The 13,328-nt window shown below is 33.1% G+C and overlaps 2 protein-coding genes across 2 annotated transcripts in view; both read left to right on the plus strand.

Annotated features, from left to right (window-relative positions):
• The window catches only part of LOC111704356 (cAMP-dependent protein kinase type II regulatory subunit), a 38,993-nt gene extending 37,346 nt beyond the window's left edge, over nt 1-1,647 (plus strand). The window contains exons 12-13 of the mRNA XM_023476579.1: nt 275-381; nt 1,125-1,647. Coding sequence (XP_023332347.1) covers nt 275-381; nt 1,125-1,136 — 119 coding nt within the window. The 3' untranslated portion in view covers nt 1,137-1,647. The remainder of the gene's footprint in view (nt 1-274; nt 382-1,124) is intronic.
• A 3,539-nt stretch (nt 1,648-5,186) lies between these two features.
• On the plus strand, nt 5,187-8,180 carry LOC111704355 (uncharacterized). The gene is made up of 3 exons (XM_023476578.1): nt 5,187-6,163; nt 6,229-6,541; nt 7,076-8,180. The coding sequence occupies exons 1-3, from the start codon at nt 5,428-5,430 to the stop codon at nt 7,440-7,442; spliced, it is 1,416 nt and encodes a 471-aa protein (XP_023332346.1). The 5' UTR covers nt 5,187-5,427; the 3' UTR covers nt 7,443-8,180.
• The last annotated feature ends 5,148 nt before the right edge of the window (nt 8,181-13,328 follow it).

Below are 13,328 nucleotides of genomic sequence, written 5' to 3' on the forward strand. Positions count from 1 at the left end.
TTTTTCATGTTTTCTTTCATTTTTAAACCCAAAAAATCGAACCGTTTTCTTCTAAAGATCTAAATTTTTGAAGAAAGTTGATTTTCCAGTATCGTTATTTCTGGCATTTGTATCTGCAGCCTTAACTTTTGGTTTTACAATGCTTGCTGAATAACTGACTCTGATCTATTTAGGTTGAGATAGTTTCCGATTTCTAGTATTTGATATAAATCCAGATATTAAAAAAAACAATATCTACTTAAAAATGATAAAATTAATTTGTCCAAATGTTTAGTTCTGGACGTGTCAGCTTTTGAACGATTGCTGGGTCCCTGTATGGATATTATGAAGAGTAGGATGCCAGAGTACGAGGAACAGCTTGCTATTGCATTTGGTTCAAAGGTAAGTTTATATACAAAAGTTTGAGTGTAAATATGAAAAGGAATTGAGCCTTTGCCAGAAACTCAAATTTTCTTATCCCTATATATTTACAACCTGATGGTATTAACCATTGAAACGTCAAACTTTGATTTTATGATCCAACAGAATTCATAGTTTTAAATATCTAAAGTCTTCTTCATTGGGTTTCAAAGATATAAGGATTAAAAAATCAGAGTTTGTGGCAAAGACTCATTTTCGTTGCATATTTGATTTAGTTGGGAAAAACTGGGGGTTCAAAATTCTTAGTTGAACAGAAGCTGAAGCGTAACCTTATATATGCTGCCTGGCGCTTCGAGATTGCTCAAAATTCGTAAATATCATTTGCTTTATAACAGTCAAGTTAGGCATTTGGGAGCTTCATAGGCTAGAGAGCTAGAGGACCAAGCTCTGCTATGATATGGTAGGGGGTTTGATTTGATGCAGAGCTGATAACATATTAAGTCATTGCGCAAATGCAAAATGGTCCTTGGAGGAAATGAAGTGATATGGCAAATGGGCAGAGAGCAGATGTCAACGTCAACGATTAATTGAACATAGCATATTTGTGATTAAAAAGTCTAAAATATATATCGCCCCTGGTAGAGAAAAATGAATGGAAAATCTATTCATTCAAATTTGTTCTTCAACTAAAATTTTATTATAAACATATTTTTTACATTTTTTAAAGACTAAAATGATTTTTCTTTACAAAACTTTTATTTTAGGTTAAAATATAAAAATAAGCAGCTTCTCCTCCCCAACCCCTCCCACTCCCCCTCGTGTTAACTGCCCAGTCAGATGCCAACCTAGTCAACCACATCCACATCACCATCTACTCGTCGAACTCGTCCAAACAGGAGATTATTCTTAATCTCAATGCAAATCCAGGAAACTCAAGTTTACTCTGTGCAGTGTACACTCAACAGAAAAAAAATTGCAGATTTTCAGATATATCACATTTAGCGGATTCTATTGCAAGGGTAGCAAACTATTCATTATCCAATACATTATGAGTATTTGTAAACAATGAATTTCATAAACAAACAAACATCTAGTTGTTGCTTTAGTGAGACAGAGGTGAAACAAAAATGCAAAAATTTCTAGTTTTAAATTTTTAAAGAATCTTACATTTAGAGGGTTGGATAGGTCATTGTGAGACTTAATCAACCAATTTATGGTTGTTTTAAGATGGTGTGGTATTATTTGAAAATGTAAGAGTAGACAAGACCATTGGAGATTGAAAAAAAATTTTGAGTTTATAAAATACAAAAAGTAAGGCAATTTTTAAAAAAATTTAAACATATTTGTTATTTTTTCTTATGAATCATGTTTATAAAGTCAACCTACTATTCTTTCTCCTGCTTTTCCTACTTTTAAATCATTAATAATCCAACTGGGAAGAAATTAGCTTTTTAATAAAATATATAACTGTTGATAACGTCAAAATATGTCATTTGCGATATATCCTAAACAGCAAATTTTTTGTTAACGTGAGCAACAGCGAGAAATGAGATAACCATAAATTAAAATTGTTGATGTACATTTTGTAGATTTAAAACAGTTTGGCAAATGTGTGAACATTATTTATTGCATGTACAATATGTTAATTATATTAGTATATTGTGGATAGTTCATATATCCTTATTGTTGTTCTAACAGTATATATATATGATGTGTACGCTTAGATGTTAAAATTAAACCTCCTCCATTGTATTAACCCCCCTCCCCCATCCCTCTTCCACAAATATTTGGTAGCTTTTATTTACAATATGTTATACTTCATGTTTTTAAGATAAGAAATTTACTTGAATGTCCCCCTTCCCTTTTGATAACAAGAGCTTGAAATGAAATTTAAAATTGTAATTAGAAATTTATTATTTATTATGTTGTCAAATTTTCCAATTGTTATCTGATTTAATCTGACTTTATGCTATAATGCGGGCATTTTTGCAAACACGATTCTTAAAATACCTCACAATTAAAAAGCATTTCCATTTTTAAACTGTTGTGTGGTTTTTCTTAAATTCCCGCGCTATAAGTTAAAGATGTTTCTTTAGTTTCTAAAAAAAATGAGCTTAGTTTTTTAATTTTTAATTTATGTATGAAATATATCATGTATACGTACTGCGAAAACTTTCTGTGAGAGAAACTTTGTGTTGATTTTATAACAGGGTCAGAATTTTTTTTTTACATTTATCCAGTTCTAGGAATGGTTTCTATTTTTAAATAATTTGACATTACATTTCTTCGTGAAAGAAGTTGTTTTTCATTGGAAGGATTATATTTATACATTCCAAAGAATGTATAGACACAGAATTACTTCTGGATACATTAACAGCTCCATCTTTCAGTCCATGTGTGTCTCAGAGCTATCTGAGGAATACCAACATTCTCCATCTCCCGCGAAAACCAAATAGCAAAATTGCATTTTTTAAACCGTGTACGTACTATCTTTTCTAATTTAAATCCTTTTATTTTCGCTTTTATCTTTTTAGATTTCTTCCCTCTTGATTTTAACTCGTATACATAAGTACCTAGAATAGCCATCCTGAAGTTTGATGAGTCAGTAATTTACTTGTTTTCAATGAAAAATTAACATCTTTTAATTTAATCTTTAATAAAGTATTTGGTTTCCTTGTGGTGTTCTGAACTCTTTCTTCCCAAACAAAAAAGGTAAAGGAAAAAATTTCTAAAATAAATTTATAAAATGAAATAAAACGCTTAACAAAAATTATAGAACAGAAAACAGATTGTTTCATTTACATACATATTTAAAACATGGAGGTCGGAACAAATTAGCATTTTCTGATTCCAGACAAAAGAGCACCGGTTCCATTTATTTACTCAGCAGGGTTTTACAGGGTGTCCCAAAAAATATGGGAATTCAGTGACGAATTCGATATCGTCTTTGTTATGAATTAGCATTGTAATACCTGATTTTAAAAGTCATAATATTATTATGTCTGCTAAAGTTTATTTATGAAAACCGTAAATGGTTGTAAAGATGTGTCTATAATGTCTCCGCAAGATGAACAGTAAAGACGCGAAGATTGTGAAGATTGCGCATAAGACGACATTTTTCATCTTGAAAGATATAAATGTACAGAGATGTTTTAAAGATATTCCTATTATATAGATTAACTAGGTCGGTTGTGAACATTGGCTGTTCTTATGTCATTGAGTACGTGTGGTGTACATGAGTTCTATAGAGAGAAATTTAAGTTAGTTTAGTCCTTCTCATGTCCTTCTTCAGTTCACGTGAATATGATATATTGCTCAGTGAAATAAAATTCGTTCCTGGTTGGTTTAATAATAATGAAATCCATTAAAACACCAAACCAAAGTACACTTTGACCCCTAGAAGTATGAGTTCGCGGACTGAACAATTCTTGGTGATTTTGCGTAAATAAGCTATCTATGTTTATTTATTTATCTATGAGACGGACAAGCTTACTCTGCTTGTATACTGCAATTTTCTTGTTTTACTAAGTACAACCGTATGCAGTCAAAACGTAAACAAACAAAATGTGAACATAGCAGACGAAACTCTTACAGATTACAGCTTTCTCAGTAGGTATCGCTATACTAAATCAAAGAATTATTTGAAAAGACGATATCGAACTCGTCACTGAATTCCCATGTTTATTGGGACACCATGTATATCCTGCTGAGTATGACGTGGATCCGGATATTATCAAATTTAAACAAAATTTTAACTTTTTGTCCACCCTGTATTAACTAGTTGCAAGAAGGTAATATTTATCCCTCAGACAGCTGGGCTGAAGTATGCATATTGCATAACCCCTCTTCAGTGAACTTCATTACCCAAGATTGCAAATTTTTACAAAAACATCGATGAGAATTTTATCAATTACTTGTCAAAAACTAAAATTGAAAACAGTGGTATAGAGTTTCTAATATCAAGGGATATAATTGCATAAGTATGTAAGGTAAAATCGTAGGTCAGCGAGTTGCGACGCTTCAAAGTCGACCGACAGTCTTGAAAGTTGAAACTTATACAGGGTGTCCCACGAAACATGGCAGTAGAATGAGCCTTAGAGTTTTATATAATTTTTTGCATGTATTTGTCAACCTTATTTTAGAATTCTAAAATTCTAGAGTTAATAATCACTTAATACCCCTAGTCCTGGAATTTCCAAAATGTGGTTTGCCTTTTTTGGGGCTTTCAATTTTGTTTAGATTTCGGCAATTTTGGTTTTATTTAACAAAATTGACATCTGAACGAAATTCTTAATATTTCGGGTAACATTGAATACACAAAAAAGCAGACCATATTTTGTGAGTATTACAATAATTATAAATGTTAAAGTAGGTTGACGACTGAATGTCACAAATAAATTCAAAGGTCGTCTTGCTGCTGTCATATTCCGTGTTACACCCTGTATTATATCTCTCTAGCTGGATCTATGTGACAATCTCGTGTTGGTTCTAAAATGTATACTTCTCCAGGGCTACAAATGAGACCTCAAAGTTATACGGATCCTTAACCCATATAAACTCCATATTTTCATAGATCTCTGGATATCTCGAATACGCCCTTGAAATCAAGAATAAATTCTTTTAGAGGTCGTCATAGATTTGAAGTTTATTCTTCCTTCATATGAATATGAAAAATATCGTCTTCTTAGTACCATGTTCATTGTCGAAATCAGTCTTTATCTTTCTATAATATAATAGAGAATTTTAATGTAGGAATTGAAAGAAAAAGGCCTAAGATCAAAGATATATTATTTATATATACCAGAAACGTATTATCAAAATAAAGAGCCCCTTAAAACCGTAAGCAAATGTATAGATTAAATTATAGTGAAAAGATGAATCGATATCAAAAATATAGAAAGCCACATTCCCTCCCTCCCTCCAGGTAGAATTGGTAGATAATCAACCATTCTCATGGGAGCTTTCTACTCCTAGTTATACCAAGGAACCAGGTACCTAGAGAACATTTCTACTCCTAGCTAAACCAGGTAACTAGAGAACCTTTCTCACTCCTCCAGGGAGCTAGGCATGGAAGGTTACATCAACTCAGCCTTCTCAAGCTCAACATCAACCCTCTCTCGTCTCTGGGGTCGACAAAAGAAAGAGGAGAAGGATCCTGCCACACCGGAGAAAGTTTACGTGGTTGATCCAGATACGGATTTAGACATGGACAGTTTTCTCTCCAATCTTGAGAAGGATTCAGAGAGAAGAGATACAGACTCGTTCTACGACATAGATTTGAACTTCACAGATGGACAACTCAGGTTTAAATATGCGGATGAACCTAGTAACCTGGATTCTTATAGAAGTGGAGGGACCCTGAGTAGTAGATCTGGTACTGCAGCTAGAGATGGATTAAATATGATTGAACAATCAGCAACAGGAGAAATACCCCAGCCAGCTAGGAAGACAGGAGATTCAACCTATACCTCTGGGCGACCAATATCCAGAGCAAGTATGCGTGGAGTTCGTAGATTTACACCTCGTTCCGCCCTTCCGCCCTGTATACCAGAGGAGGCGGAGGATCCTGTGTTTACACGCCAAGATGACGGACGAATATCACTAAGGCTGGCACAGAATGAAGATATAACCATAAGTCAGGTAGAGTCTAGACCGAAAACGGCATTGGAGAAACCTGCTCCAAGTCCTGGAAACCTGTTTGGTCTGATTGATCAGAATAAACTCGCATCTCTCTTAAGAACTATTTACAGCCCTAGTTCTAGTACGGACACTTCACCTCGGGAAGGGATTGTTTGCTGTCCAGGTAAAATCATTATATTCACAAATTGAAAACATTTTTTACAACATTATGATTCTTGAATTATACAGGACTGTTCTCTTCTATTGACATCTCTTGTCTCTTGGGAGTTTGCTCTCTTGTTCTCCTCATCATGGCTATGGCTTCTCCCTACTGGATATCATCATATCATGAGACGCAATCCCCATTTATCCGACTAGGTCCGTGGGAGGCCTGCTTTAACCGGTTCCGTTATCCACGTTACCAGTTCGACCGGGTGTTTAACGGTTGCCACGCCGTCTGGGGCTGGGAGTACCGCCTTATCCGCGAATGGTTGCTACCGCCCTGGTTTCTGGTGGTTCAAGGTTTCCTTCTATTATCATTTATTCTCTGTGTTCTCTCAAGGCAGGGTTCAAATGTCAAACAGTATGAGTTCATTTTTAGTTAGAACCTCCATATGATAAAGGAATTGAGTCTTTGCCATAAACTCAAAATTTTGAATCCCTAGTCATTTTCAACCTGATGGTGTAAGCCTTTGAAATTTAAACTTTAGCATTGGATCTATTAGAATTTATAGTTATCTTGGGTCTTTGCCAATTTTTTGCATTTAATTACAAGACAAATGGTCTGCAAAGTAGTAGACTTTTTAAAAACAATTATCTGACTGTTAACATTAATCTTCTGTTTTAATAGTCTGCTGCTAATAGTTATTTTGTAAATGAGGATTGAGAATCAAGTAGAAGATAAGAATTGAGCTGCTGAGAACTTTCGATTCTAAATCTTTGACGCCGTCTCTGAAGTCTCTTTCTTTGTGGGTAAACCTAAATATTTCTTTCAAAACATCAATTTTACGTATTTTGCTTTCTTTCAAATAATTGGATTTTTAACCTCATGTATAATCTTTTCAAGCTAGATCAATATTGAACCCTCTGACTCTAGATGTCTCTCTGTCGTGATATTGGTTCGGTATCCTCTCCCTGTCCTGCTCAGGTTTGGATACCAACTTGTCCTCCTTGTATCCGTCCTAGATTTCATCATAGGATTCGTCCTTGCTCTTACCACAACCATATTTGGTATTTGCTGTTGGGGCAGGGAGTGGTTAATGTATCCGAACTATAATCATCTATCCTGGGGTTGGGTTGCAGTTCTTCTCTCCTCCTTCTTTCATCTCCTCAGCAGTATCATGTTCTTCAAGGAGTCCGGGTTGGAGAGGAGAAGGAAAGAGTTAAATGATCATCTCCTGGCACAGCTTGAGCCTCCTCCAATACTATCCCAATTAGAGGCACTGCCTGGAATGTATATTTGAAGATTACACGAACCTTTTGTTTCCTGTGAAAATAAATCCGATAACATTAAGAGCCTGATATGTTTATGAAGATCATACTGTTCCTGTTTTTGGTTCAGTCAACCTGAAGACTATAGTGTGCTTTGTCAAAACTTCTAAGAGAATATATGGTTCTCCAACCAAATCCAGGAACAGGGGGAAATGTTCAGATATTGCGAATGAACAATCATCATGGGAGGCTCCAGCATATCAGAAAAGTTTCGCAAGTTTATGTTACCTGAATTCAGTACTATTGTGTTGTAAATCTTGGGATCAAGCAGACCTACGGACCAATTTAATTATTTTTCGGTATTTCGTGGTGCTCATACACTGCAGGAATAACCTCTTCTTTAAACGTGCCCATATTGAATATCTAGATCAAGCATTCTAGATCAAGATACTCAAGAAAAAACTACGAACTTCCCAGAAAACTGCTGGACAATATAGGCACAAGTATGGACATCAGATGAAACCAAGACTATACTGTAAAAAAATGCTCAGTCGAAACCAAGGGGAATATTTAAATTCTCCCTTTGAAAAGGTTTAGATTTTTCAGATCATGGAATAAATCTTATCTTATCAGATCCATCCGTCCTACAAGTTAGCTCAAGATGAATATTTTTATACTAGATCTGCCTGAGATCAAGAACAATTGTTTCATTTGAAGAACTTATCAAATAATGTTTGATATTTAAATATATTTTCCTGTGTTTTTGTAAATTGTTTGTATTTTTATAACGAGATAATTTAAAATCATCTTTATTCAATATAACAGGATAGGAAGCGTTAATTCAAATAACCCTCCATTTACTCTCTTCAATCCTTACTCTCTCCAATACTTACTTCTTCAATCCTTAGTCTCTTCAATACTTACTTCTTCAATCCTTACTCTCTTCAATACTTACTCTCTTCAATCCTTACTCTCTTCAATCAATTCTCTCTTCAATCCTTTCTCTCTTCAATCCTGACTCTCCCCTATCTCTACTCTCTCTCTCTACTGTCTTCAATCTTTACTATCTTCAATCCTTACTCTCTTCAAATCTTACTCTTTTCAATCCTTACTCTCTTTAATCCTTACTTCTTCAATATTTACTCCCTATAATCCTTACTCTCCTATGTAATGTCCAATGTTCTTTTTTTTCTTGATTATCAAAAATATTTTGTTCACATGTATGTAAGTTTTTTTGCGCGAAGCGCCATAAAAATTTTCAGGGTTTTACTTGCTGAATTTTCGTTTAAAAAGTATTAAAAAAAGGATAAATTATATAAGTTTCCTTTTAATATCATATTTTTAATTTTTTCCCTCGTATATGATTGAAGTGATTTTATTTGAACTACTGTTCATTTTAACTATTAACCTTACAAATAACCTTTAAAAATAGTTCAAATGAACAAAAAAAAAGTTCAAATGAACAAAAAAAATAGTTCAAATGAACATAAAAATAGTTCAAATGAACCAAAAAATAGTTCAAATATACCAAAAAATAGTTTAAATGAACCAAACAATAGTGCATTAATGGACAAAAAAGTAGTTCAGATGAACAAAAAATAGTTCCAAGGAACAAAAAAAAGTTCAAATGTACAAAAAAGTTCAAATTAACAAAAAAAATATTTCAAGTGAACAAAAATGGTTCAAATAAATAAAAAAGAGCTCCCGGCCCAATAGCCTACGCCCTTGCCCTAGCCGTATAGCTCTCAGCCCCTGTGTCTGTACGTCCTATAGCCGCACTGCTCGGTACAGAAGGTTTCATAACCTAACTAACCATAAATATATATACAAATTTTTATGTTTGCATCAAATTTTAAACTCTAAAAAAAATACAAATTTTAAAGTAAAGATAAAACCTAAAAAATACGTAAAAATACGTAAAATAAAAACCTAAAAACTTTGAAACATTTCTTGGTATGAAATTTACGAAAACATACGTATTTTTAGGTTTGCATCAAACTTTTAAACTCTAAAAAAATACAATTTTTAAGTAAAGAAAAAACCTAAAAAATACGTAAAATAAAAACCTAAAAACTTTGACACATTTCTATGGTATGAAATTTACGAAAATATACGTATTTTTAGGTTTGCATCAAACTTTTAAACTCTAAAAAAAATACAATTTTTTAAGTAAAAAAACTAAAAAAATACGTAAAAATACGTAAAATAAAAACTAAAAATTAAAAAAATTACTTGGTAAAAAGTATAAGTAATTTTTCGTATAAATTGCGTTTTTGGAAAACCAAAGCATTTAAAAAAAAATGGTTGGTATGATAAATGCGTAAAAATACGTAAATATACGTAAGTTCTACCCAAAAGTTGAGCATAAGTATTTATACGTAAAAATACCTATTAATACGTAAACCTATATAGAGACTTTGGTATTTTTAGGTTTTCGGGTTAGTAGGGAACTTGACCATGAACCCATGATAAAATAAATTTAATAAACTATTTTTTGTTCATTTGATTTTTTTTCATTTGAACTATTTTATTTGAAATATTTTTTTGTTCCTTGATCAATCTTTTTTTTTGTTCATGTATATACTCCGAAAAAGGAAAGCATATAGTAACTATTTTTGGGTTCATTTGATCTATTTTTTGGTTCGTTTGAACTTTTTGTAATTATATTTGAACTGTCATTGAAATATTTCTTTGCGTGTATAAACTCGAAATTTAAATGCATGACCAAACTTCATGAATTCTCTGAATTAGAAAATAGCTCAAATGAACAATTGTACATAATTGTGATGATTTCAATTCCAAAGGATATGGCGTCGACATGTCAGTAGTTCAAAAATGAACAATAAATAGTTCAAACGAAAAATAGTTCGAATGAACAATTAGTTCAAGCAGGTATCCACCAAAAATTTTGCATTATTTTTAATCTCAATCCTATCATTAAATTATAATTTTAAACTTTTAGATTGTTAAAGATTAAAACTGCATCCTCCGGCCCAGCTAGCCTGTACCCTCAAGTGTAGGGTACAGGTAGAAACTGTATGGGCGGACTACCTACAACCCTTACCCATCTGTGCTAGACGAAAATGGCGATACACTGCGTTCACAATTGTCATTTTCATGTTTGGGAGTTCTATTAATAATTTCATGATTATAATTATGTAAACTCGTATTTTAACATTACGAATGATTGAATCTTTCATGAGTTAGAAAACTTTTCTTCCTTAAATTCACATTAAAGTGAAATATAAAGATGTTTTAGAATAATGCATAATATCTGCATTTAAAGGGTTTGTACGCAAAATTGTTTGAATTATAGACATATAATCTAAATTATAGTGTAAATGCGTAGTGTGAATGTTAATATATAAAATTTTATAAATAAATTAATAATAAGTGATTACGGAAATTGAAATAAAAAGTGTTAGTAATTTGAATTTTTTTCTATATTTTGATATTTCCACCAGGTTGAGAAATTTCACCAACAGAAAACGATTATTTCAGCAGCTGTTTCTAACACTGTAATTACTTCTTAGCTGAATTCATGGAAATGAATGAATTTTGGTTTAAAAGAGTGAGAAATTCTCTTCCAAATAATCTTGAGATATTACGTAGAGTATGATTATTATAGTCGATCAAATAAATCTACTTTTAAACAATAATTTACAACAAGCCTAAAAAAACATAAGTTATGGGGGGGGAACATGGATCTCATATGTAACACATGAATATAATTGGTCATGTGGCCGCAGTGCCCGGCCCCTTAGCCTGTCCTAGCCGCAGCCGTCGGCCCAGAAAGTGTGCTTACCTAACCTAACCCTAACTACTAATTTTGTTGAAAATTGCTGAAATTGATGGCCTGTTTTGGCCGTAGCGCTCGATCCCCCAGCATGTCCTAGCCGCAGCGCTCGGCCCAGAAATTGTCTTAACCTGACCTAACCCTAAAATAATAATAAATAAATAAATAATAATTTGCTGTAAAATAAGTGTTCATGTACAAAATTGATAGGAGGGGGTCCAATAATCTTTCTCTAGGAAAGACCAATTTCCGATATACTTACTTTTTATTCGTAGATCTCATAATATTTTTTTCAATTAACGCCAAAATGCGTTCAGAAAACTAATAACCTTTATTTTATTCATACTAATTTTATTTAATTGGTGTGTTAACATTTTAATACATTATATAACCATGAAAAATTTCCATTATGTCTCTAAACTCCTAATCTATGCACAATTATCCAGTGCCATCTGGGACATGCATTGAGATTATTCAATAGCAATTTTTACCATCAATTTATTGGATTACTGGAATATATTTCGCTGGGAGATCACTTGTGACATTTTCAGCGAGTCGATAGATCTTTTTTGTTTCTATTGATAGTGGATTAAGTTAAACCCTGACACCTTCACACCAGGGATCTCGGTGCCCCTGACACCTTCACCAGGGATCTCGGCGCCCCTGACACCCATCACATTGTTTGTCATACATATTCTTAAAACTTATCAATGAGGTGGCATTTTTAATAACTACTGGCAAACTGTTCCATCTTTTAATAACTCTCAAGCTAAATAAGTTTTCCTAACATCTAGATAGATTTGAATGCATTGTCTTGCTTTCTGACAATTAATAGTTTTTTGTTTCAGAAAATGTCTACAATGTAACTGAACTTCCTCCTGCACTGCACCCTAGTATGCTCGCCCCTGGGAACTATTCAACCCCATCACCAGGATAATAGAAGAATCAGCGGGTTTTTAAAGAAATCGTCGATTTTACTTTACTAATAGTTGAACATTAGACGGTTGGTCCGACCGAAAGCTCCATTATTGTATGCTTCCAAATAAAGGCTAGTGAAACGTTGTGATAAATCGGTTATTAAAAGTCTTAAGTGTGTTTAAAACTGTTAAACACGATTAAAAACCTTGAAACACGCGGTCTAAATCTAGAACCACGTAGAAAACTCGAGCAACACGTGAGGAACCTTTTGAAGCACGTTATAAAACTCTTGAGCACGTGATTGAACAGGATTTTCTTGTGGATCGTTAAAGTCAACCTGTGTGAATGGTTGGAATGAGAAAAGACATGGATCTAGAGCGTATAGGTGAGATATTAATGTTTGTCTTAAGGATCTCGACAGAGAGATAAAACCCAAGTTTTTGCCGAGGAGTCGGAAGCTTTAGATCAAATTGCAAAAGAGGTAATTATAATTTAACTATTATTTCTATTATTATTTACTTCGATTATAGTTGCCAGTTATAATCCTAGTAAATTATTTAACGGAAAGGACGTGTTATTACTTATTTTGTTTTTACATTGAGATGTTCAATATTCGATTTTACTAAGATGATTAATAATCGTTAATTCACATTTACTTTCTGGTTATGGCCTTTATTTAGCACATCTCACCTCTAAACTGCTTAACCCTCAAACCACCCCCCATTCCCTTCCTCTCTCGATCAATACCAACAAAGTATATTTATTAAGCCGAGAGTTTGTGTTTTTTTTTCGACTCCTTCTGAAGAAAACAGAAACCTATCGTTTGTTAGATTTTTATGTAATTTTGTTTTCTGCCAAGTCATGTTTATGAGATCATGCAGTTGATGGGAAAATTCTTTCTCAAATCTCATTCATTCATTTAATACTTATAGCACAGTTACTCTTCACTTTTATCCTCAATTAACAAAATTTTTCTTTCGATTTTTTTTATTTCAATTTTAAACCTTATTTTTATCTCGTATTCTTGTATTTTGTATATTAATTGGATTTGTCACTTCTCTTCTTCACGGTCCCGTTTTTGATATTTCCAAACTTCTTTCCTCTTCCCTGTCATCTTCAGTTATTCAATCTCCTCTTTCACCCTCCTCTCGTTCTTTCATCTTCCCTTTTTCCTTCCTTTTTCTTCCATCTCCCTTTTTCCTTC

The sequence above is a fragment of the Eurytemora carolleeae genome, unplaced genomic scaffold (assembly GCF_000591075.1).
Source record: "Eurytemora carolleeae unplaced genomic scaffold, Eaff_2.0 scaffold131, whole genome shotgun sequence".
Classification (NCBI taxonomy): domain Eukaryota; kingdom Metazoa; phylum Arthropoda; class Copepoda; order Calanoida; family Temoridae; genus Eurytemora; species Eurytemora carolleeae.

Bases quoted from the DNA above. Each gene is read 5' to 3' on its own strand.
- LOC111704355 (XM_023476578.1), top strand. From the start codon at position 5,428: ATGGAAGGTTACATCAACTCAGCCTTCTCAAGCTCAACATCAACCCTC. The intron at 6,164-6,228 runs GTAAAATCATTA...TGAATTATACAG, and splicing joins AGGGATTGTTTGCTGTCCAG to GACTGTTCTCTTCTATTGAC. The intron at 6,542-7,075 runs GCAGGGTTCAAA...CTCTGACTCTAG, and splicing joins ATTCTCTGTGTTCTCTCAAG to ATGTCTCTCTGTCGTGATAT.